Source organism: Zingiber officinale, chromosome 2A (genome assembly GCF_018446385.1).
Source record: "Zingiber officinale cultivar Zhangliang chromosome 2A, Zo_v1.1, whole genome shotgun sequence".
Lineage (NCBI taxonomy): Eukaryota > Viridiplantae > Streptophyta > Magnoliopsida > Zingiberales > Zingiberaceae > Zingiber > Zingiber officinale.
In genome coordinates this window covers 131,470,812-131,497,858 of record NC_055988.1, presented here as the reverse complement: position 1 = coordinate 131,497,858, position 27,047 = coordinate 131,470,812, and the positions used below count along the sequence as shown (strand labels likewise).

Here is a 27,047-nt window from a genome sequence, read left to right as displayed (position 1 = left end):
GGGTGTTTGATGTGTAGGTCGGTGACTCATTCTAGCTACGACCACGGTTCCAGAAACAGGTGTTCCATCGACAAATTAACGACGAAGAATACGAATTTGGGTGAGTTTGGATTGAGGTAAATGCCTTGTTGCGCGTATAATTGGTTTAGGTTTGAATTATTAATCTAATGGGCTGATTAGGGATTAGATAACTAACCCTAATTAACCGTTGGGTTTAATTAAGGTAGGTTGAGGGTTTATGACTAGGGTTTTACCCTAAATTGGTCCTAGGGATTTTATTTAGCTGTTCATATGAAGTTAGCTAAATAAAATATAATTGTATTGGTGACACAGGACTTTGACGCGAGACGAGTATCTTGACGTCGGACTTGGACGATTGGATTTTTTCTATCGGAGGCGGGTACTTTTGACTTATGTCATTTGATATGCTTAGTAATTAAATTAACATGTTGTATTAATTGTGTTTCTTATCTGTTTCGGTTAATCACTACCCAAATCTTACATGCTTGATTGATTGATTGGTTTTGCATCTCAGGTATATTTTACCTGTTTATACATACTTATAGGGGTAGTGATATACCATGTTTCACCATGTTCAGGACCTAGGTTTTATACCTTCTGTATACCTTTGGATTGTTTTGGATTCGTTGACCTTTGATGCATTTTTATATATATGTGGATTAGGTCAGGATATTCTTGTGGTTAGTGCCATGCACCATTTGCATGATTGCATGCTGTGCGATAGTCCGCTCCATTATTGTTGAGCACATCGCCAGTTACATGGATCTGCACACACCACCACTCATGGGTTAGTGGTCGATTCAGAGTGTGTGTTGCAGCAGGGACTCTGTTGGCACCGTTGGTCCGCTCATGGGTAGTGTGACACAACGTGTTATCCGGCAGGGATTCCTCCCGTCTTTGAGTACCGGGAGTTGAGAGCATTGCGCTCCCCATCTATGATTTGGGGTAGGAGGATAGGTGTACTCCGGCAGCATCCACTAGGTCACTCATCGGGAGTAGTGACGACAGAGTGTTGTCACACCCCTACCCACTCGGCCTCACTTTTGTATGAGATGATCGTCGGGGGGGTGACCAGGGCGCATCATTGGCATCATATGCATGATGCATTTATTGCTGTGTTTGTGTTTGCTGCATTTATATCTGCATATTGTTTGGATACCTATGTTTGACATGCATACAGGATTTCTATATCCTCGGACTGTTTGACCTTATACTCAGGACCTGGTTAGTACAGTATTCTCCTGTTTATTTTAGATGCATTCTTATCTTTCTTATCAGGAGACTGTACGCATGATTAGTGCTAGGTGTTGTTTCTTTACTTTGCATATCAACTGTACCTGCTGAGTGTTGGACTCACCCCGCCTCCATTGTTGATATTTTCAGGTTGATGCTGTCAGGAGGGAGTTTCAGTGGCTAGTCCTCACTACACGTAGTGCTGGTCCTGCAGACCTCCAGGATATGTTTGGTTTTCTTTGGTTTCTTTCTGTTCTAGACTGTTTGAACTCGTTATGTTCTGGATTTATTTGCTTATGGACATGATATAGATTTTATTATATCAATGGATTTGGATTTGGTTTTTATTCTACTACATGCCTGCCTGGTTGGCAGAAGAGGTGAGTTCGTCGGTTTTGAGCTTTACGAGTGTAGTTGAGTAGGGTGGTTTTTGAGTCAGAGTATTATTACTGCGTGGTTGTGTCAGCCAGAGGCTGAATATATATATAAACTGCGTGGTGATTGATTTTTATTATTGTTATGATTCCAGCCACCTGTGGCTGAGTATTTAGTGCTTGTAGAAAATTTTTGATTGTCCGCCGTACAGGGGATATGCTGCCGAAATTTTCTCGGACAAGGACTCTTCTGGGGGCGTGACAACATTAGAGGCTTTAATCCACTCGGTGGGTTTATAGATGCCAGCTATCTTCCGCTCGGATGATTTATAGACGTGGCTCGTCTCTCGATATTTAACGTCGGAGCTCGACGGTCTTCCGCTCGGACGTTTATAGACGCGGCTCGTCTCTCGATATTTAACGTCGGAGCTCGACGGTCTTCCGCTCGGATGATTTATAGACGCCGGCTCGTCTCTCGATATTTAACGTCGGAGCTCGACGGTCTTCCGCTCGGACATTTATAGACGCCGGCCCGTCTCTCGATATTTAACGTCGGAGCTCGACGGTCTTCCGCTCGGATGATTTATAGACGCCGGCTCGTCTCTCGATATTTAACGTCGGAGCTCGACGATCTTCCGCTCGGATGATTTATAGACGCCGGCTCGTCTCTCGATATTTAACGTTGGAGCTCGACGGTCTTCCGCTCGGATGATTTATAGACGCCGGCTCGTCTCTCGATATTTAACGTCGAGCTCGGCGGTCTTCCGCTTGGATGATTTATAAGCCGGCTCGTCTCTCGATATTTAACGTCGGAGCTCGGCGGTCTTCCGCTCGGACGTTTATAGGCGCCGGCTCGTTTCTCGATATTTAACGTCGGAGCTCGGCGGTCTTCCGCTCGGATGATTTAGACGCCGGCTCGTCTCGATATTTAACGTCGGGCTCGACGGTCTTCCGCTCGGACGTTTATAGACGCCGGCTCGTTTCTCGATATTTAACGTCGGAGCTCGACGGTCTTCCGCTCGGATGATTTATAGACGCCGGCTCGTCTCTCGATATTTAACGTCGGAGCTCGACGGTCTTCCGCTCGGACATTTATAGACGCCGGCCCGTCTCTCGATATTTAACGTCGGAGCTCGACGATCTTTCGCTCGGATGATTTATAGACGCCGACTCGTCTCTCGATATTTAACGTCGGAGCTCGACGGTCTTCCGCTCGGACATTTATAGACGTCGGCCCGTCTCTCGATATTTAACGTAGGAGCTCGACGGTCTTCCGGTTGGATGATTTATAGACGCCGGCTCGTCTCTCGATATTTAACGTCGGAGCTCGACGGTCTTCCGCTCGGACGTTTATAGACGCCGGCTCGTCTCTCGATATTTAACGTCGGAGCTCGACGGTCTTCCGCTCGGACGTTTATAGACGCCGGCTCGTCTCTCGATATTTATCGTCGGAGCTCGACGGTCTTCCGCTCGGATGATTTATAGACGCCGGCTCGTCTCTCTCCCACAGACGGTGCCAAATTGATCCTGTCCGAACGCTGATTCAGTGGACGCTGGGCACGTGACTCTTCCTGGCTGCTAGTGTGGATCTTCGGACGACGGCACAAAGCTTCGGCGAACCTGCACAGAAGTCGAGCCGGGAAGGGGTTCCCGGCGGCGACCCTCCGACGCTCAAGTCAGGCGAAGCTCAAGGAATAAATAATGGCTTCAAAACGCGTAGAATGTATACCTCCGTCGAAGAATGAGGGCCTTTATATAGGGCAGCGAAGAAGTGAGTGTACACCTGCCGAGGTGTACACGTGTCCATGGCCCATACCCCAGTAAGGACTTGTCAGTGAGCTTCCCTAACCCATACTGCTACAGTCTTGGCATGTCCTCGATGGGACAGCGAAATCCCCTGTCACAGGATTTGGAGCATGGCCTACACGTGAAAGATACCTGCTGTCAGAAAAAGACGCCCCCTGTCCTTTTCCCCATTGCTCCAGATCTGGCGTCCGGGCGGACAGCAACCTCAACATCCGGCCGGACATATGTGGTGGTTTACTTGGGAGATTTTCCATCATATACTTTGTGGAGACTATTAGCAGTGTTACCTTATGGCTTTGGCTGAGCGTGAGGTCCGCTCGGCACCACGACCTTTTCCACTGAGCGTCGGAACCCTGATTTCGACAGGGTGCCTTTTAACCATCAGCCGACTATCGTCCGATCGGGACGTTCGATTCCACCGGACGGCCGGCCTGCCGCCCGGTCGGACCCGGCCCTGCCGTCCGGTCGGACCCGGCCCTCTCCGGATGGACAACTGCCACTGTGACTTCTACGTGGCGTTGACTCCACAGGGTGGGGTCCCCGGTTCTTACTACCGGATCAAGACTGTAGCACAAATAGTGAATATCGTGTGTATTGCGTACCTCCGCCGATGCTTGGACCCCCCTTTATATAGAGCTCTTGTAGCGTATGTGCACGATCCTCGAAGTGAGCATTTTCTCCAAGTTTTCCCTGAAAAGACCTGTCAGTAAAGTGTCCCTGACACAATACCTTAACGAACCAAGCATATATCTGAAGTGGCAATGGAAGCTTCCGCCGTACAATCTCCTGGTTGCCCATGCCCCGCGTCGACGACACTAACTCCTAAAAAGATGTCGATAGATATCAGAGGGAGTGTACTGCTAAACCGAGCGGGTTGGCCGCTCGGCTGGAATTTTACCGCTCCAGTGTCTCGTCCGGTCGGCCAGAACCTCGCTATTCCTCAGTGTGTGTCCACTCGACAGAAGGTCCACTTTGCCACTGCCGAGACTTGCTGCCAGGTCGAGCGGGGTAGCCTCTTGGCCGAAGTTGAACTCTACCCATATCAAGCTCTGTTGTTTGGCCGAGCGGGGTAGTCGCTCGGCTCAGCTTCTGCACATCAGCTCCTCTGAGCGTGGGTCGTTTGACTTCTCCCCATGTCGAATGAGGCGGTGGATCGGGACCTTCTCTCTCCGGTCGGGGCATGGTCGTCCGATCGGTCGTAGATATCTGAGCGTTAACCGCCTTGAGTTTGACCTTCACCGTGGCCGTGGGGTGGGGCCCCTCATCATCACCGCATCAATAATACAAATGAATTGAAAGTAAAGTACATGCAAATAAAAATGATACAAGCAATTTGAGGAATGTAGTAAACTTGAGATTTAGTCATCGGTAGTCTAAGGCTCATGTTCATTGAGTAATTTTGTTGGACAATTCACTATAAGCTCGATGATAATACAAATAAATTGAAAGTAAAGTACACGTAAATAAAAATTATACGGAAAATTTGAGGAATGTATTAAACTTGAGATTCGGTCGTCGAAATAGCGTCTCAGTGTCGTAGAGTGACTTTTAGAGCAACGGATGAGTACAAAAGTTAAAGCAAATGATGTCCTAATACTGCTTGTCAAAGCTTCTTTTATAGGATTTTCTAGGCACCTTGACCACCTTCGGGCGACTCTACCGAAACCTATCTGGTCCAGCTTCATCGCTGAATTTATCCACTTCTAGGTGTCTAGACCACTCTCGGGCACCTGAATCGCTAACGTGGATGCACTTCGGCGAAGCTCTATCTATTCTTGGGTGTCGGAAAGCTGACTTGCTTCGGCCAATCAGAGCGTGCCAACTCAGATGATGTTGTGGTTGGATTCGGGTCATTACAGGCACCTGGAATGCCCTAACTCCAACTTTAATTTCCTGCATCATAGAGTTAGCATAATAGACAATAATATAAAATATAAGTATTTATATAGTTTTGAAACTATCTAGTTCTGACTTTGAATTTCGCTAAAATCTTAAGTCGGGCCACCGTCTATTGTTTCTTTAACGGGAAACGTGTCCTCACTGGATCTCTCTCCTCTAATATTTATCTCCATTTATCAATTGTAGACTTACTTAACTCTAATCTTTTTATCCACCAGGTCTTCTTGTCAGATACACAATCACAATCTGGACTTCTAGTCGTTTGGTCTTCCTTGATCCAACTAGACTTCCTGCCAATTATTTGATTCTCACTGACCAAATTAGACTTTCTTTCAATCGTCCGACTAGACTTCAGCTTAGTGTCAGGTCCCAATTAATTCGTTTGTATAAATCAATCTATATAAACAAAGGACGAGGACAACAAAATATTTATTGAATGAAACACTCACATAGGATAAGAGAATTATTGTTAAAATATCTATTAAAAAAATGGACCCAAGGTATAGTCGCAAATTAAAGACAAAGCAGGAATTTCTTAAACCTCACTCCATCATTCATTAAAAGAACAAGCAATTAAAAGAACAATCAAGCACACTTCAACAACAAAACAACATGAAATTAATACTGCACCCCAAAATGAACACGCATATTCGTTATTATTCCAATGGCATCAAATTGAGCTAGCGCCTGCCCGCCCTGTCCCTGCATGGCTGGTTCAGTTCTCAGTCGTTGCAGCAGCGATAGAGGACGAACTTATCCATGGGGCGGCCGCACTCGGCGCACACCACTTGCTCCTTGATCTGGCCGATGTCCCCCGGCAGGATGAGCCGGTTGCAGTGCTCCGCAGTCTTGAACGGGATCAATGCGTTTTTAATCGCCGGCACCAACCCCTCCGTCTCCACGTTGCCCTTCCAACTGTCGAACTGAGCCAGGCAGTCCATCATCTTCCTCCCCTGCGCCTTCACCATCTCCAGCGACCCCCGGCTGAGCACCGCCCACCCTTCGTCCCCGCCGTCGAACATCAGCATGGTCACCACCTCTCGCATGATCTCGTCCTGCTCCACCGTCTGCCCCTGCTGCATCTTGGAGTGCCACATGCTCTCGAGTCGCACCCAGAAGAACCACACCATCACCGGATCCTGCCAGTACCCGCTCAGCTTCTCCTTCTCGATCGTCGCGATCGCCCTCTTCACCCGGTCCTTGGAGCCGCTCTTCCCCACGTACACCATCTCCAGCGGCACCCGCGCCTCCTGAGACACCTTCCTCATCGCCGTCGTGAACTGCCGGATCCACGCTATGTCCTCCCCGCCGTACAAGCACACGTGCCGCCCCTCTTGAATCTACACCCACAGAACAACAGGATCAATTTGAATTGATCGATCGAATCGAATAGAATCGAATTGATGAATTTTTGTTACCCATCCTAGCAGAACAGGGTCTATTTCGTCGACCAAGAACTCGAGGCGCCACGTCTCGTTCTTCCACAGCGCCTCCTCCCTGTTGCTGGTGAAGGGGAAGGCCAGGCTGCCCCAGATCCACATCATGTGCAGCGCGTTGGGGCAAACCACCTTCCCCTGCGGGTCCAGCACCACCATCAGCGGCCTCTTGTCGAAGTGCCATATCTCCCTTAAGTACCTCAGCACCGCCGGCTCCAGCAGCGACGGGTGGTGGAGCGAGTACCACGGCATGGTCGACGCCATCCGGTTGAAGGTCTCCTCCTTCGAGCTGTCCCACGGGAAGTGTCGGTCGGTCACCGGCAACCAAACCACCTCGTAGCTGCGCTCGTTCTTCCCCTGCTGCGTGTCGCTGTAGATCTGAATGAGCACGAAGAGCTCCTCGGCCGAGATGTCGAGATCGGAGATGAACAGAATCACGATCTTCCGCCGCAGCACTTCCACGCTCACCCGCTTCTTCGTCGCCCCGTCAAACAGCGGCAGCTCGTCCTTGGACGAGATCAAGGCCTTGAGGATCTTCATGTTGTCGATGTGCACCGTCTCGAAGAGCCGCACCAGATTTTGGAACGCCTCCACGTGTTTCTTCTCCCCTGAATTATCATCGTGCGTATCGTGTGAATTTTAAGATGAACTTGAAGATTTGGATCAGTAAAACCTACTCTTTTCCACCCCAATCTCACCAATATATCGATATAGTAATTCAAGCTGCTTCATGAAGTGCTCATGGATATTTCTAAGTTTGTGGGCTAAACTTGAGAGCTCCCACGCCTCTGTCGTCGCAGTAATGTACCTTCATAAAGAACAGAGCCATTTAAAAAGAAGAATTGAAGAGAATTTGAAGAGCTAATGAGTATGAATTGGGGGTTGCAATCGCGATACTCGTGGCCCAATCCGATAAGGGAAATCATCTGAGAAGCGCAGGCGACGACGCTTCTAATAATCCAGTAGACGGCGGTGGGAATATGAGTGAGGGCCATGGCCATGTCGGGGATCTCCGGCGAGATGTAGTCTGAGGGAAGGTCCTTGAACTGTATGATGCACTTGGTCACGTCGAGCATGGCCTTGATGAGGTTGTTGAGGGCGTCGAACCGCGGCCTGAGCGCGTCGGTGTTCTCCAGGATGTCCGGAAGCTGCTTGAGCAACGCCACCGACTTCGCCAGAGGGTTGACCGTGTGGAGCTGGGCGGTGAGCCAGAACTCGCCGTAGCTGACAGCGAACGCTGCCATCGAAATTACCACCTTCGCGTCCCAAGTGTAGGAGCTCAGAGAGTTGAACAGCACCATCGTCGTCGCGTGGGCGTCCCCGCCGCCGGAGCACTTGCAGGTTATCTGGCGGCACGCAGTGAAGATCATAAAGCTGCATGCGAATCAAAGAAAAGATGGAAGAGGCTGTTGATGTCTGGCTCGATTGATTACCTCGCAAGAAATCCTGTGAATGGTATACGCTATCGCTTCAAGCATTCCGACGACGTCAATGTGGTGCACTCCGTCGTCCAGTAGCTCCAGGTGCGTTTGAGGCGTCTGAGGATGTTTCAGACGAGCGAGGCATCAAGACGAAGAAATTTAGCAATCTATAAATTTTTTCAGTGATTTTACCACAACGACGGTCGGAGTGGCTCTCTGCAGAATGTCCTCGACCAGGCGCAAGAGCGACCGCGTATCGATCTCCCTCCCGTCCGGGGAGTGAGTGGCGAGGATCTGCTTCATCACCGCCTTGTCGTCGGAGGACGAGAAAAGGTGGGCGCCGCGATCGCTCCTTATTAGTTGCAGCTTCGGTGGCACCGCCACCGCCGTTGTCGCGGCTGGCGCGGACGTCAACGTCGGTGCTGGCGCGGACGTCAACGTCGCTGCTGGCGCTGCCGTCGTGGAGGTCAAGCCTGCCATTGCCGATTTTGCCAGCGACGTCAAGCCCCCCAGTGGCAGTCTCGCCGTTGAGGTCAAACCCGCTGTTGCCGGCGACGTCAAGCCCGCCAGTGGCGATCTCGCCGCGGAGGTCAAGCCCGGCATTGCGGCTGTTGCCGGCGAAGTCAAGCCCGGCAGAGGCGGTTTCCCCGTCGACGTCGAGCTCGCCATTTCCGCAAGTAGATAACTGAAACAAAAGGGTGGGAGACTGTGGAGTTGCAGTTGCCTGAGGGATGACGAGCTTTATATAGCATAAGTATGCAGAGGAGATTGCGCGCAAGGAACGCAGAGAATAAAGGGGGAATTGGAGCAGTTTGCTTTGTTCTCGATAAAAGCTCCGGTGAACCAAAACTTTGCTTCAGAGCTGGGGCTTCCTTTTTACAGATCAAACTCATGATCGGGTGAAGGCATTCCCTACACAAATCTTGGAAAGATTTATGTGTGAATCTTAAAGCCTTTTATTTTAATGTTGATTTATTTTTTGAAAAAAAAATGCACCCTGAAAAACGATTTTCTCCATTCGTGCCAATCTTGTCTCCTCTTCCCATGCCTAAACATCTCAACCCGGCAATGTGGAGTCTCTTTCTCTGTATAGATATGTGGATATTTGACTGTGGAGAAGTTTGAAAGGGTCATTACTAGTTAAATATTTAGCGGTTGAAAGTTTAAGTAGGTTATGCTTAACCAGATATTTGACAGTCGGAACTCTAACAAAAAATTGGCATGAGCGGCAAAGTCCAAATGAGTTATGAAGAATCGGAGACTTGACATGAAATGTGAAGTTCAAGTGGATTAAAGTTGATCGGATACTTGTTAATGAGGGAAGTCCAAATAAATTAAGAAATATTAGATGTTGATCCAGTGATGAGGAGGGGATGATCAGTAGGATGGTCAATGACAGGGTGGAGGTCAAAGTCAAGCTGGTCAACGTTCCGGTATTATCGTCCGATTGGGCAACCCCCTTTCCCGACCGGGAGGAAGAATCACCGAGTCTACATGAAGCAGATGTTAGCACAGCTCGATCACGTACCGAGCTTCTGATGCTTAGAAGATTCAAGTATCAGCAAATCCAGAGGCCGAGCGGCCAATCCGCTCGGACTTGCCTGAAATCTCAACCAACAGAGTGGAGTCACAGTCGAGCGGGCAGTGGAAGGATGGTCGAGCGGTTCTCCCGCTCAGCCCCAGGAAGGAAAACCATCCGAATGGACGAGGATCGGTCGAGCGGCTCTTCCGCTTGGCCCTGTAGCCGACAGAAGATGAATCAGTCCATATCCTTATGGGAGCCCGTGCCACCGACAGACGGCGTGGCTGGTGGCATGGTCAAACAGAGGATCGTACAAGGGAAGCTTCCATTGTCTTGCCAGAGATATGCTCGGATTGTTGTGGTATGGTGTTAGAGACACTTTTCTGATACGTCTTTTCAGGATATGCGTTGAGGAGCATGCACGCCTCGAGGAGCCTGCACGCGCTTCCCCGGAGCCCTATATAAAGGGCTCCAAGCTTTGACGGAGGTATGCATAATCTCTACTGTAGCTACAATTACCTTGCCATTTTACTTCCTCGTTTCTTCTACATCATCGATGGTTGACTTGAGCATCGGAAGGCCATCGCCGGAGAACCCCTCCCTGGCTCGGCACTGACATTGCTGTGGTTGCAGGTTTCACTGGCGAGAAGTCCACTAACGGTCAACGGAAGTGCCACGTCTCCAACATCCATCGCCTCGACTCTCGAACAGGATCAGATGCTTTGACATGGAGAAGTCTTAGAAAGTTAAGGTTGATTGAATGTTAGACATGAGATGGAAAGTTCTAATAAGTCAAAATTGATCGAATGTTAAGCAACTGTGAAGTCCAAGTAGGTCAACATTGATCGGATGCTAGTCAATAATAAAATTTCAACAAGTCAAGATTAACCAAATGTTAGGGAAACGAAGCCCCAACAGATCAAAATTAATTGGATAGTAGGTAAAGGAAGTCCTAATATGTTGAGTCAATTGAATACTAGGTAATGCGAGAATTCAACCTTAGCAAGACTAAAATAGAAGTATCAATTGATTGTCAGGGAGTAACAATCTACTAATGACCCCTAAACCCTAGGTTCAGGGTTTGAGAGGGCTTGTTATATATCAATCGATTACTGGGTATGAACAATCGACTGATAATACTGTTGCAACAAATAGAATGCCTGAAACTCAGTCGGCCAACTCAATTGATCATCATCAATCGATTGATGTAGAATATAAGTCAATTGATGTCAGTTTTCGATCGAGAAGAAAGTACATATCTAAACTATAGGACTTGACTTTTTAGCCATCAATTGATTGATGGTAATAAACAATCGACTATTATGGTTAAAGTTGAGTTGGAAAGAATTGTTCTGCAAGTGCAACATTCATATTTAGATAGAGTGATCGATTGATGGGATCTAACAGTCAACTATTAGGTAGTTTTCAATCACAACAGCAATATTATAAAGAGGGTTTTGTAGAAGATTTCAATGCTAATTCTTGGGGATTTTAAAGGAGAGAGTTATTAAATTTCCAACCTTTAAGAAGTAATTCAAAGCATTCAACAATGAGCAAAATAAATATAGAGGATTAGTTTGCTCAATGAAACACAAGAATGGAAATGTTGTTCCAAATAAATATAGAGGATTAGTTTGGACTAATGGTGAAATTGAAGCTCTAAAAGATAAAAAGGGAAAACCTATTTGAAAGAGAAAATTATCACCGGGCAAGATAATGATTATTCTATGGGCTAACGAGAGGGGAAATTGGAGAAGAAGCTCAAGAGGAGAAAACGCCAAAAAAACAAAGAATATCATTGGATTTACCACAAAAGAAAATTTTATTAATAAAAGAGAGATTAATCCTCATACAATTAGACAGGTATTTATATACACTCTAGACTTTAAGACAAAGAAAAGAAAATTTTTTCAATATATGGACCTCAATTCCAATCTTGTAAAGAAAGAAAGAATTTTTTTTTAAAAAAAAATCTCTTGATAGAAATTAAAATCAATAAAATAGGATATTTTTATAGACTAATTATGACTCGGATGGAACTGGAGGCACATTCAGAGGATTGGAGGTGACCCTAGGATAATAAATAGCAACAAACTCGAATCGGATTAGCTCAAATAGAGGCATCCTAGGTCATTGGAGCCCCTCCAATGCAGTATAAAAGAGGGTTCGACCAGCTCTTATGACATCACTTCTAAACAAGATTCTTCGTTCATTCTGTTACATCATCTCTTTGCTACCTCTCTATTGTGACTGTACTATGCCCAACTGTTGTAGTTAGAGCAACATCAACCTCAAGCTATGAACTATAATTACTACAAGTGTCGATAAAAGATATTGACCAACTCCATGTTGTGACCGTTACTTGACTTTTTTACGCAACCAACTTAACATATTTATCAACTGTCAAGTATACATCCGGTCAACTTTGATTTACTTAACGTCTCACTTGATCAACTGACATATTGATCAAATATCGAAACTCAACTTGAGCTTAGTCAACTTGATCAACATTGACCAGAGGTTAATTGCACCAACAATCTCGGGAAGGGTGTAAATCTTACCCTTCTTTACAAGATGTTATTTCTGTGACTTAAACTCGTGACCTTTAGGTCACTTGACAGTAACTTTACTATTGTGTCAAGACTCTCCTTCATTGAAGTTAAAATTGATCAATAAAAAAAATTTAAAATAATAATTAAAATGTATACTAATAGTATTATAATAATTTATCATTCATTACCAAATTTAACTAGTAATTTTAGAATTTTATTTGCCAAATTTAACTTTATTTAATTAATTAAAAAATTATTAGATAAATATATTATTTTAAACAAATTATGCACTAAATTTTAGCAGAAAAGAATTTTATTTTTTAAATTTTACTAAGAAAGAAGTGAGTCTTAGTACAACAGTCAAATTGTTATTGCATGATCTAATGGTTAAGACTTCCCATTGTAAAAATTGATACAATTTCCAAATAGACATATTCGAATAACTCCTTTAAAGCATTATCATTATTTTGTTTTTTAAAAGATAAGTGTATATTTAATTTCCTGTTAGAATTTTTTTCTCTTGAATAGGTATCCTTATATTTAAAGCGATGTTATGTAACCTTTAAAGACATATAATATAATTGGTTAATCAATTTTGTTTGATTATTGGAGGCAACCCCTCAAAGTGATTATCCTATCTTCTTGTACTCACATTTTTTCCAATTTCTCATCAGATAGGACACAAGTTTCTATCAACACATATAACATTACGATTAATTTCATATTATGGCAAATTGGAGATTTTATAAAGATGAATTTCCTTATTGGCAAAGTAGAGATCCTATCAGATATATGTCTAAAGCAGAAAGATATTGTCTCTTACATAATATTGGTGCAGGGAGCACCAAACAATCGAACCTAAGTTTTGATTATGGAAAAAAGTCCAAAGTTAAGGTTACTTATTGTCTAACAAGTGTGATTGAGCTTGTAGGAAAGTCCTAGTAAATTCTAGATAGGTAAAAGTCCTAGTAAATTCTAGATAGGTGAAAAATTCTAGGGGAGGTAACCCTAGATCCTAGAGGAAGATAACCCTAGGTAAAGGAAAGTTATAGCTGTGGTTAGGCAATGAAGTCTTTGGCGGATCGAGCACTTTGGGCGAAATTTTAGAGTTGGGGACTCTAAGTGAAAATTCTGGTAGTCGTGGACCAGGTGGAAAACTGGACGGGTCATGGAGTGGATGTTCAGCATGAAGATTTGAAGTATCGGACGCTGAGCAAAAGTCCAGACGATCTGGAGGACCAGTCTGGTAAGAGGTAATTTCTCCTGAGAGGAATAGGTGAGAATGCATTCCCCGAATAGGGAACAGTAGGCGTCCGTCTGACCTAGAGTTTTAGTGAAACTCAAAGTCAAGACCGAACAGTCAGAGGCTGTCAAATTCATATTATATATTATTTATTACTTGGACTAACTTTATTTTGTAGAAAATGAAGGGCTGGAAAAAGCTTGTCCGGGCGCCTGAAGGGGATCCAATCGCCCGAAGTCTGGGCGCCTGGAGTCCAGGTGCCCGAACCTAGTCCCGGCACCCAAAATGCCAAAGTCTATCTCATCGCCAAGTTGGAGCACATTGATTGGATGAGCCTACGTCACGGTTCAGGTGCTCAGAAGAGATCCAAGCGCATGGAACAGCCTATTAAAGCAACATTCGACCAGAGGCTAAAACACAACATTCTAAGTAACTTCCGCTTTTGTACACTGCTCTGATAAAGCCTTTACGAAGCCCAAAAGCTCCGACGACGATTCTACTGAAGATTTCATCCTACAAAGTTATCAGTATTCTTTAATTTTCAAATTACTTGTAATCATTTAAGACTGTACTTGTACTCTTTCCGATTGATTAGTATTTGCTCATCGAAAGCACTCTTATATGTGAGCCTTAGAGTAGGAGTCACCATAAGCTCCGAACCAAGTAAATCTTGGCGTGTTCCACTGCGTTTTACTCAATTGTTTTTAAACGGACGTGAAAGTCACGAGCACTATTTATCCCCTCTAGTGTAACAATCCTACACATAATACATCAAATGATTCAAAGGATTGGAGGTGACCCTAGGTCGATAAACAACAACAAACTCGGATCGGATTAGCTCAAATAGAGGCATCCTAGGTCATTGGAGCCGCCTCCAATGTAGTATAAAAGAGGGTTTGACTAGCTCTTATGACATCACTTCTAAACAAGATTCTTCGATCATTCTGTTACGTCATCTCTTTGCTACCGATCTATTGTGACCATAGTATGCCCAACTGTTGTAGTTAGAGTGACATCAACCTCAAGCTACGAGCTACAATTACTATTGTTGGGATCTCTTCGTACGGCTAGAGAGGGGGGTGTGAATAGTCGACCCCAATCTTTCGCGTTTCTTCCTACGATTAGGTTAGTGCAGCGGAAATACAACGTAGAAAGAAAACAGGAGAAGAAAGACAAACCATATAACGAGGTTCGGAGATGATACTCCTACTCCTCGGCGTGTCCGTAAGGTGGACGAGCCCTGTCAATCCGTCGGTGGATGAATCCCCGGAAACCCAGCTAAAATATACTCCTTCTGGGTGGAGAAACCTCGCCATAAAATCTTACAACAGCAAGCAAAGACTACACGAGATACAACAAGAAATACAAGACAATATGAATCAACAACACTAGCTTGCCTTCTCGTTGTCGACTGAAGTCCCAGATGAAGCAACAACTTCACGGACGGATGCCAACAAGCAACTCAGCAGCAGCTGATCCAGTCGTGGAATGAAGCTCACGCGAAGCTTTCGGAAGAACTCAACAGAGCTCTTATCGCAGCCCACAAATCTTCAGCAGAAGGGAGGAAAGAAGGAAGAAGAAGTAATGTACAGCAGCAGCCCTCGACCCCTTTATACCTGCGAAGAAGAAACAGCGAAACAGCGAAGAAACTAGCCGTTGCGTCGCAACGGCTAGAACCCTGATCGGTCTGTGGACCGATCAGGCAACATCCTGATCGGTCTGCAGACCGATCAGGAAAGAAGCCTTCGCTTCTGTTCCATCCCTGATCGGTCCATGGACCGATCAGGGAACCTCCTGATCGGTCCGGGGACCGATCAGGCTTTGTGCCTCGATCCTGTTCGGCTTCTGATCATCACACAGTATGCTACTGATGTGTTACTGATCGGTCACCAGACCGATCAGAATATTCTCGGTATCACTGGATCGATCACCAGATCGATCCAGCTCATGGTTTTCGCCCAAACCAAGTCCAAACCAACATCCGGTCAATCTTGACCTGTTGGTACATTGCGCCTAGCATCCGGTCACTCCCTTGACCTGCTAGGACTCCCCGCTAAGTGTCCGGTCAATCCCTTTGACCCACTTAGACTTTTCTCTCCGTACCAAGTATCGGGTCACTCCTATGACCTACTTGGACTTCCCATCACCAGATGTCCGATCACCCTCGATCCATCTGGATTTTCCCTTGCCCGGCTTCACTTACCAGGACTTTCACCTGGCTTCACTCACCAGGATTTCCACACTGCCTAACATCCCAGTTAGGACTTTCTCACTGCCTGGCTTCACTCACCAGGACTTTCCAACTGCCTAACATCCCAGTTAGGACTTTCCCACTGCCTGGCTTCACTCACCAGGACTTTCCAACTGCCTAACCTCCCAGTTAGGACTTTCCCACTGCCTGACTTCACTCACCAGGACTTCTCCGTGCCAAGTCTCCATACTTGGACTTTTCGCGTGCCAAGCTCCCTGCTTGGACTTTTCCAGTGCCAAGTCTCCATACTTGGACTTTTCCAGTGCCAAGCTCCCTGCTTGGACTTTTCCCGAATCAGGTCAACCAGGTCAACCTTGACCTACGGTTGCACCAACAACCTCCCAAACATCTATTCTTGTCCCATATCAAGAATAGAACTCTCTCACGAGTGTCAAACATCAACATGCAACTCAACTAGGTCAACCTTGACCTAAGGTTGCACCGACAATCTTCCCAAGTCAAACATCAAAATACAACTCGAGTCAAGTCACCTCGAGTCGGGTCAACCAGGTCAACCTTGACCTAAGGTTGCACCAACAACTATAAGTGTCGATAAAAGTGTATTTTCAATTATTATTACACCTACATAGGAAAGTGTAGATTGTTACACTTTCCTTATTTTTGTAATCAACCTCTCTGCTTGAAGATTTTTCGGAGGAGAATTTAGTGGATTGTCCAATCGATATGATCAAAGGGTGTTGGACCCCGCGGGTGTTTTGATGTGATCAACTAAGTTGGTTAGGTCCTACTTTGTGTTTGACCCCTGTGTCTGAGTGTGCAGGAGCTTAGGAGTGCAGGAAGTCGAGTGGAAGACGCAGCTAGCGAGAAGGACGGCACAGGATAGGAGCCGACGAGCTCGGTGCGTTCGAAGGACGAGAGACCTGCGGAAGAGTACACCGGTGGGCGAGAAGAACTTGTGCGGCATTCGAGGGATGTTAAACCGGGAGGAAGACTGCTCGAGGAGAAGGCCGAAAATTGGGTTCGAGTGAGCCCTATTTCGGTTGGCCGGAATCACCCAAAAGAATGAGACTTCGGAAGATGAAGCAAAGAAGCATTCAAGCTGGAAAAGCTGCCAGCCAGCTTGGAGGCGCCTCCATCAGGCTTGGAGACGCCTCCAGCTTGAGGGTGCCTTCAACCCCTGTTGAAGGCGCCTCGGACCTGGCAGAATTGAACGTTGAGCTTTTGGATAAAGTTTTATCCACTCTCTCGATGGAGGCGTCTTGGACCCCTATTGGAGGCACCTCGGACATCCGAGATAGGATTTCTAGAGGCTATAAAAGGCCTCTGGAACTAGGAATTAGACATCAACTATTCCATCAACCCTGTAATCAATTCCTAGCAATAGTTCTGAGTTGTAAGAGTGTAAAAGGCTTCTCCGCCTTCAGAGAAGGAGATTTTTCCACTGCGCGTTTTTCATTGCCCTAGATTAACAACCTTCTTGGTTGTAACCAGGTTAACTCCCGGTCTTCTCTGTCTTTCTGTTTTGTTTTATTGCTTTAATTATTTTATTACTATTTCTATTGTACTTTCGAGTTGAAAAATCCGAGGACGGTAGTTTTAATTTGTGCAGGCAATTTACCCCCCTCTTGCCGGCCTCCGCTGCACCAACAAGTGGTATCAGAGCAAGACCGCCTCAGAAGAACTAACTGTCGACTGAAGCACAACGATCAAGACGATGGCTGGAGCGAATATTCATCCCCCGAAGTTCGACGGAGACTTCGCGACGTGGAAACGCCGAATGGAGGTATTTTTCAAAACCGACTTCGATATTTTACTAACTATGAAATATAGTTTTGAAGTTCCGAAAGACAAAGAAGAGCATCAGTGGAGCAAGAAAGAGCAAGTCGAGTTTGTCGCCAACGGAAAGGCAGAGTTCCACCTGCTTAGCGTGCTGCCACCATAAGAGGTAAGTCGAATCGGAAGCTACGACTCCGCGAAAGACCTCTGGGAAAAATTCCTGGAGCTTCACGAAGGTACCTCGGAAGCAAAGCTAGCGAGGCGCGACATCCTCTGGACTCAACTTACGAACCTCCGGATGAACAAAGGCGAGAAGATAGCGCAACTCCAAGCAAGGATCAAAGAGCTGATCACGCAACTAACCAATCTTGGAGAAGAAGTAACGAACCGGGACTCGATCCGGTACGCGCTCAACGCCTTCCCCAGAACTCCAGAATGGGCGTCCTTAGTAGATACATTTTATATCTCTAAAGACTTCGAGGTAATTACTTTAGAAAATCTGTTTTCTACTTTTGAACTTCACGAATCTCGAGTTGCATAGCCCAATGGAGTAGAGAAGACTAGTCAAAATATTGCCTTAAAGGTAAAAACAAACGCTTCTGACTCTGACGCATCGATTGATGAAAACGAAGCTACGTTAATGGTAAGACGTTTTAATAAGTTTTTCAAATCTAACAAATTTAGATCGTAGTCGAGTAAACGTCATCAAAAGACAAGGACAGTCTGTTCCTACAATTGCAACGAAGAAGGGCACATCAAGGATGACTGCCCAAAGTTAAAGAAAAAGGAGAAAGAGAAGGTAAAGACAAAGTACAAGAAGCCAGAATCCTCCAAGCACAAGAACCTGAAGGTCACTTGGTCAGATTCGTCGTCTTCCGAATCAGACATCAAAGCTTTCTCGGAGTTAGCACTAATGGCTAACCATCAGATTGAAGAAGAGTCAAGCTCAGAGATGAGTATAGATGAAGGGGGAGGAACATCAGAAGAGGAAAGCTGCAGTGAATGGGGAGTCTCACCAAATCAGGTAACTAAGGTATGTGCTCTAACCCCTACTCAGTCGTTTAAATTTATCAAATTTCTTTCTAAAGATCTGTTTAAATTAGAGAAAGAAAATACTGAATTGAAAATGAAATTAGCAAAAATATGTCCACTTAAGATATACGATAATCTAAAATCAGAAAATGAAAAATTAAAAATTGAAGTTGAAAAATTAAAAAATAATGCATGTTTAAATAAATTTTTAAAATCAAAATTAGAATTTATGGAAAATTGAATTGGTACATTAGAAACCATCAGAGTCAACTTAGAAGAGTGCCCAAGAACTATGTACCCCCTAAATTTTTGAATAATCCTGTAAGAAGGAACCTCTATTGGGTTCCGAAATCTATGCTAAATTAATTTATTTAATTAAGGCTTTCAAGAGAGAAAATTAAACAAAGAATTTCTTTATGAAGCTTTGTCTAAGGAAGTGGTTGTTGCTCCAATAACTAAGAAGATCCAGTGCCTTGTCATGATCTGGAAGCTGAAATATTGAAATAAAATGTTTAATTAACTTTCTGAAAAAGCATTAAACTAGAATTAAATAATGCTTTGAAATTTTTTTTTACATTTTTGAAAATTTCCAAAAAGTTTAGTTTACTTAGAAACTTTTTTTTCTAAAAATTAATTTTGACTTAGGAATTATTTTGAAAAATTCCATTCTGTTTAGAAAATTTTGAAAAATTCATCTTACTCAAAATTTTCTAACTTAAAAATATCATACTATTTGTACAAGTCTTACCCCATTTTTACTGTGATCAAAGGGGGAGAGATTAATACAAGTCCAGGGGGAGATAATTTCTAAGGGGAGATAATTTTTTTTTTCTTAAAATTTTTTTCTTTTAAGCTTTTATTTAGTTGCAATTTTACTTATTGCAAATTTACACTTAAAATGTTAGTTTAGTAATTCTCTTTAAAATTACTATTTGTTTATTTTTTACCCTAACTTGAACTTGGGTTGATGCACATCAAAAAGGGGGAGATTGTTGGATCCCGCGGGTGTTTTGATGTGATCAACCAAGTTGGTTAGGTCCTGCTTTGTATTTGACCCCTGTGTCTGAGTGTGCAGGAACTTAGGAGCGCAGGAAGTCGAGCGGAAGACGCAGCTAGCGAGAAGGACGGCATGAGAAGGGAGCCGACGGGCTTAGTGCGTCTGAAGGACGAGAGACCTGCGGAAGAGTACACCGGTGGGCAAGAAGAATGTGCACGGCGTTCGAGGGACATTAAACCGGGAGGAAGACTGCTCGAGGAGAAGGCCGGAAATTAGGTTCGGGTGAGCCCTATTTCGGTTGGCCGGAATCACCCAAAAGAACGAAACTTTGGAAGACAGAGCAAAGAAGCATTCAAGTTGGAAAAGCTGCCAACCAGCTTGGAGGCGCCTCCAAGCTTGAGGGCGCCTTCAACCCCTGTTGAAGGCGCCTCGGACCTGACATAATTGAATGTTGAGCTTTTGGATAAAGTTTTATCACTCTCTTGATGGAGGCGCCTTGGACCCCTATTGGAGGCGCCTCGGACATCCGAGATAGGATTTCCAGAGGCTATATAAAGGCCTCTGGAACTAGGAATTAGACATCAACTGTTCCATCAACTCTGTAATCAATTCCTAGCAATCGTTCTGAGCCGTAAGACTGTAAAAGGTTTTTCCGCCTTCAGAGAAGGAGATTTTTCCACTGTACGTTTTTCATCGCCCTGGATTAACAACCTTCTTGGTTGTAACCAGGTTAACTCCCAATCTTCTCTGTCTTTCTGTTTTGTTTTATTGCTTTAATTATTTTATTACTATTACTATTGTACTTTCAAGTTGAAAAATTTGAGGAGGGTAGTTTTAATTTGTGTAGGCAATTCACCCCCCTCTTGCCGGCCTCCGCTGCACCAACAAAGGGATCATGGGCATTGGAGTTGGAGTCGTCAAAGACTTCGAACTAAGTAAAACCAACTCACGTACTTATTTTCTACTCTACTTTTCTTACTTTTTTCGCTACGTACTTAGATTTCCGATAAGTGTTTTTAAAATTTAAAAAAGTTTAAAATAAGATTCACCACCTCTCCCTCTCTCGTTCATTATGATCCTACAATTTTGACTACTATAAGTTGATTGCTGAATTATAGCAATCAATTGGTAGCCTCTAGTCAAACTGAATGATTGATTTCACAATGTTCTGTTCGCTATTTAAGTACCATCAGTCGATTGCTTGAACCCAATAATTGACTACTACTATAGTAAAAATACTATAGTAACAAACCCTAAACTCGACTATTATAACAAACCTGGAAGTTGCTATAGCAAATTCTTAATTACTATAGCAAACCCTAATTTTTGAGGGTTTATAATCTGCAACGTACTCTAGTTACTATAGAAGTATTCTAATTACTATAGCAAACCCTACAAACACCTAAAACCCCAATTTCGAGGTTTAGAGTCCATTGATTGATTGATTCAACCAATCAATCAACTAATACTCATATTTTAGCCTTCCTAAGGTTGAATTCTCATCTTGCCTAGTATCCGGTTAACCTCAATTTACTAGGGCTTCCTTTGCTCAACATTAGTCAACCTTGCCTGTCAGACTTCTTGTTGCCTAGCATCTAATCAACTTTGACCTGCTAGACTTCCTTGTTGCCTAGCATCCGATTAACCTTGATCTATCGGAATTTCCTTCATCACGAAACATCCGGTCCTTCACTACTCACTTGGACTTCCTTTCTCATGTCAATTTCTTGTTGGACTTTTGATCGCCAAGTGTCCAGTCACCTATACCCCACTTGGACTTTACATCTCGTGCCAACTCTATGTTGGACTTTCGATCGTCAAGCGTCCGATCACCCATGACCCACTTGGACTTGCCATATCTTGTTAAGTATGAGGTTAACTTTGATCTACTTGACTTTTTTACGCAACCAACTTAACATATTGATTGACTGTCAAGTATATATCCGACCAACTTTGATCTACTTAATGTCTCACTCGACCAACTAACATATTGATTAAATATCGAAACTCAACTTGAGCTTAGTCAATTTGATCAACATTGACCAGAGGTTGATTGCATCAATAATCTCGGGAAGGGTGTAAGTCTTACCCTTCTTTACAAGAGGTTATTTCTGTGACTTAAACTTGTGACCTTTAGGTCACTTGACAGTAACTTTACTATTGTGCCAAGACTCTCCTTCATTGAAGTTAAAATTGATCAATAAAATTTTTTTAAAATAGTAATTAAAATGTATACTAAAAGTATTATAATAATTTATCATTCATTACCAAATTTAACTAGTATTTTTAGAATTTTATTTGCCAAATTTAACTTTATTTAATTAATTAAAAATTATTAGATAAATATATTATTTTTAATAAATTATGCACTAAATATTAGTAGAAAAGATTTTTATTTTTTAAATTTTACTAAGAAAGAAGTGAGCCTTAGTACAACAGTCAAATTGTTATTACGTGACCTAATGGTTAAAACTTCCCATTGTAAAAATTGATACAATTTCTAAATAGACATATTCGAATTAAAGCATTATCATTATTTTTTTTTTAAAGATAAGTTTATATTTAATTTTCCTTTTAGAAAAGTTATTAGATTTTTCTCTTTTCTATTAGAATAGTTTGTTAGAATTTTTTCCTCTTGAATAGGTATCCTTATATTTAAAGAGATGTTATGTAACCTTTACAGACATATAGTATAATTAGTTAATCAATTTCGTTTGATTATTGGAGGCAACCTCTCAAAGTGATTATCCTATCTTCTTGTTCTCATATATTTTCGAATTTCTCATCAGATAGGACACAAGTTTCTATCAACATGGATAACATTACGATTAATTTCATATTATGACAAATTGGAGATTTTATGAAGATGAATTTCCTTATTGCCAAAGTAGAGATCCTATCAGATATATTTCTAAAGCAGAAAGATATTTTCTCCTACATAATATTGGTGCAGGGTGTACCAAACCATCGAATTTAAGTTTTGATTATGACAAAGGGTCCAAAGTTAAGGTTACTTGTTGTCTGACAAGTGTGATTGAACTTGCAGGAAAGTCCTAAGTGTTCTTAGGCAAAAGTCCTAGTGGATTCTAGACATGTGAAAAATCCTAGAGAAAGTAACCCTATGTCCTAGAGGGAGGTAAGTAATAAAGTCTTGGCGGATCAAGCACTTTGGGTGTAATCCTGGAGTTGGGGATTCTAAGTGAAAATCCTGGTAGTCGCGGACCAGGTGGAAAACTGGACGGGTCGTGGAGCGAGTGTTCAGCATGAAGACCTGAAGTCTTGGACGCTGAGCAAAAGTCCAGACGATCTGAAGGACCTGTCTGGTAAGAGGTAATTTCTCCTGAGAGGAGTAGGTGAGGACACATTCCCCGCAGAGGGACAGTAGGCATCAGTCTGACATAGAGTTTCAGCGAAACTCAAAGTCATGACCGAACAGTCAGAGGCTGTCAAATTCATATTATATATTGTTTATTGTTTGGACTAACTTTATTTTGTAGAAAATGATGGGCTGGATAAAGCTGGTCTCTGGGTGCCCGGAGGGGATCCAATCGCCCGGAGTCTAGGCGCCCGGACCTGGTCTTGGCACCCGGAATGCCAAAGTCTATCTCATCGCTAAGTTGGAGCACACTGTTTGGACGAGCCTACGTCATGGTCCAGAGGCTTGAAAGGGATCCAGGCACACGAAATAGCTATAAAAGAAGCATTCGACTAGAGGCTAAAACACAACATTCTAAGCAACTTCCGCTTCTGTGCGTTGCTCCGATAAAGCCTCTACGAGGCCTAAAAACTCCGACGACGATTCTACTGAAGATTTCATCCTACAAAGTTGTCGATATTCTTTAATTTTCAAATTACTTGTAATCATTTAAGACTGTACTTGTACTCTTTCCGATTGATTAGTATTTACCCATCGAAAGCACTTTCGCGTGCGAGCCTTAGAGTAGAAGTCACCACAAGCTCCGAACCAAATAAATCTTAGCATGTTCCACTGCATTTTACTCAATTGTTTTTAAACGAACGTGAAAGACACGAGCGCTATTTACCCTCCTCTAGCGCAATGATCCTACACATAACACATCAAATGATTCAAAAGTGGAAATAGCTTCTTCGTATTATTTTCTTCTACATAACACCTCAAATGATTCAAAAGTGGAAAAAACTTCTTTGTATCTGGATGGAGAGGCTCTCAGATGGTATCAATTATTTATCTCATATCATGGATTTGCAACATGGGAGGAGTTTGTAGATGGTCTTCTTACTCGTTTCACATCTCAAAAGTATGATATTTCAGTTGAGGAATTATCCAAAATTCATTACACCACAATGATAGCACAATATGGACTATTTAACCAAACTCATGATTAATCAGAATAAAATTTATTGAATATGTTTATTAAAGGATTTCATCTTAACATTCAAAAAGAGGTGAAGATGTACTATCCTCACTATAAAAGTTGCATTGTCCTTTGCACTGATTACCATAAGAGAAAATCAATGAGAAAGTGTGAAGAAATAAGAAGTGTCATTGAAGTCATGGACACAAAAGAAAATATTAATGGATGAACCAATAGAAGATTCAAAGGAAAAAAAAGATGGTATCAATGAAGAAGAAATACAAGAAAATGTCAATGAAATACAAGATCAATTCATACCTTAGAAGGGATACAACCTCCCCAAACAATAAAGGTAAAAAGATTCATTAAACAACAACAACATAGTTACAGAGACAATGTAAGATAGTTACAAAGACAATGTACATGAGGAGCTAAACTTTGAAGTCATTGCATTTACACCAATCTTTACTTCCATCATTCAAGTGAACAAAGCAATAATGCCTTTTCCTCTCCAACAACATCCAAGAAATCATTATAACTTGATAAGAACCCGACGCAAGACTAAGCGAAGGAAAAGAAAGTATTGACATGATCATAAACCTTCAATGAAGACCTAAAACAATACACTTCATTATCAAAGATTTTTTTTCAAACTTAAGAAAGAATCATAAAAGGTCATTTATCTTCATCAAAAGGAGATTCCAATTGGTGCACAATAAGAAAATATTTTATGCAAATCATCAAAAGAAAAAAAAAAAAATCAACCTTAAGGACAAAGTTGTTTTGAATGTTGGTAAAATGATAGTATTCCCAAATAGACATATTCAAATAACTCCTTTAAAATATTATCTTTATTTCTTCTTTTGTTAGGATAAGTTTATATTTAATTATTTTATTTTTATTTCTTCTCTTGTTAGGATAAGTTTATATTTAATTATTTTATTTTTATTTCTTCTCTTGTTAGGATAAGTTTATATTTAATTTTCCTTTTAGATATGTTATTAGACTTTTTTTTTTTTCTCTTATCTGTTAGAACAGTTTGTTAGACTTTTCTTTTGAAAAGGTATCCTATGTGCCTATTTAAAGAGTTGGTTAATCAATTTCAATTGATTATTTAAAGTCGGTCTACTCAAAGTGATAATCCTATATTCTCACTCTTATCTTTTATCCGATTTCCCATAATATAGGATATGAATTCCTATCAAAAATAATCTTTTATAATGCATCCAGTTGTCATTTTAAATTTTACTAATAAAATTAAATATCTTTAATGATATTTTATATAAAAATATTTTTAAATAATTACTATTTTAAAAAAGATATTAAGGTCATAAATATTTTTTTCTGCCTAGAGCCTCTAAAATTATTGAAATGGATCAAGGCTTATAATAAATTTGTGATAATTTTTTTTTTAATCTAAGTTAAAATTTTACTACTTTTAATTTATGCTATTGAATTAAATTCAGATAGAGGACATGGATAAATTAAGGAGGTTTCATTTAAAGTGATTCAAAATTTTATAGGTCCATCAATCTCTAAAATCAATATAATATCTTCAAATCTAAATCCAATAGTATAAATTGACAACAATAGAACTTCCTTATGCGGTTAAGTAAAATGCTCATTATAAATTTTTTTTGGTAATCAAGGTGTTCAACTCTTACAATACGACAAATCCTAAAAGTGACCGATCTAACTTTACATAAGTTTTTCACCTACCACTAGGATAAATCAGGAAGTCCTGATAATTAAGTTGCATAAGTTTTTCAAATTCCTTAAATATAATGTGCCACGAGTGAGATTTGAACCTTCTTATCTAGGGAGTTTGTTCTTTTTTTCAGTAATTCAAGTATCTAATATTTTTAGATATCCAATATTTTTTAATCGACTAATCATGGAGGTAACAAGTCCGGTCACATAAAAATTTCACATTGATCACTAAAATAAATCAGAAAATATTTATGGAAACTCATCCAAAATATCAATATTCTTAAAGTTATCATCTTAATAAAAAAAATTCCTACAATACTAATTCAATTCTTAAATATACGTTTAATCATTTAAAGAGCCAAACTACCACACAATATCCAGAGAACTAATAATTTATTTTCTTCCACAAGGTTAGATGTATTACATATTTCAATAATTAGACTCACTTTTTGTGGCCCGTGCCAAATCATCGGTCATGTAAAAAGAATTCATTATGGCAAGTGATATTAATAAATACTTTGGTGGAGCCTCGAACCCGATTGGCACATTTATTGAAACCTTCTTGACTCAACTGAAATTTTCCTTATTTTAGGGGAGTCACAAATTAGGATATATATACCATATTATTAAAGAGTCCTCGAACCCGATTGGCACATTTATTGAAACCTTCTTGACTCAACTGAAATTTTCCTTATTTTAGGGGAGTCACAAATTAGTAGAGCTGTCAAACGGGTCAACCCATGATGGGGCGGGTCGGCCCGTAGCGGGCCCACCATTTGGCGGGTCGGAGCGGGGTGGGCCGTCAACTTGACGGGTTGGGAAATTTCCAACCCAACCCAATCCAAGACGGGTCACGTGTTTGGCGGGCCAACCCGCGGACCTATCAATTTTTTTAAAAAAATTTTAAAAAAAAGGGTTCATATCTTCAATGTTTTACTTCGGAAATATTTTATCAATCAAATGTATTCATAAACAAGTATTTTAAATATAAATGGACATAAACAAGTACTTATGTTGGTCAAAAGTATTATTTTTATTTTAAAATTATAACAAAGAAAGATAATAAACTGCTCTAAAATTATGCAACGAAGAGGAATAGTAATTAGGACTCCTGGCTGTGCGTCGAGCAATTTAGATCAGTGGTACCCTGATTGTGCATGTGTAAACAAATCAAATAAGAAGGTCATCTACTTTTAAGAAGATCATATAGTTTGGGTACACACACAAAGCTCTTCATTATGCATAATATATGTTTCAGATTTATCCTATAAACGAATCAAATAAGAAGGTCATCTACTTTTAAGAATAATCGACTTTGTGTGCATATATATATTTCTGTAACTTTTTTCTATCACACTCAACTTCACAAGTATGAGCTTTTTCTAATTAGTATTCCTCTCAACGAAGAAGATAATGAAATGATATAATTTAACCCCTGGTACTCTCGCAGTTGCAGCATTGACTACTGATATAAACTGC

At 42.0% G+C, this 27,047-nt stretch overlaps 1 protein-coding gene across 1 annotated transcript; it reads right to left on the bottom strand.

The window, feature by feature from the left end:
• Positions 1-5,864: 5,864 nt before the first annotated feature.
• On the bottom strand, positions 5,865-8,895 carry LOC122042345 (protein SIEVE ELEMENT OCCLUSION B-like). Its single transcript, XM_042602401.1, has 6 exons — positions 8,383-8,895; positions 8,203-8,307; positions 7,667-8,115; positions 7,468-7,577; positions 6,752-7,377; positions 5,865-6,673 (listed from the first exon to the last, which is right to left on the bottom strand). The coding sequence occupies exons 1-6, from the start codon at positions 8,857-8,859 to the stop codon at positions 6,056-6,058; spliced, it is 2,385 nt and encodes a 794-aa protein (XP_042458335.1). The 5' UTR covers positions 8,860-8,895; the 3' UTR covers positions 5,865-6,055.
• Positions 8,896-27,047: the final 18,152 nt, after the last annotated feature.

Bases quoted from the DNA above. Each gene is read 5' to 3' on its own strand.
- LOC122042345 (XM_042602401.1), bottom strand. From the start codon at position 8,859: ATGGCGAGCTCGACGTCGACGGGGAAACCGCCTCTGCCGGGCTTGACT. The intron at 7,578-7,666 runs GTATCGCGATTG...TTCTTTATGAAG, and splicing joins CTTATCGGATTGGGCCACGA to GTACATTACTGCGACGACAG. The intron at 6,674-6,751 runs GTAACAAAAATT...CTGTGGGTGTAG, and splicing joins ACCCTGTTCTGCTAGGATGG to ATTCAAGAGGGGCGGCACGT.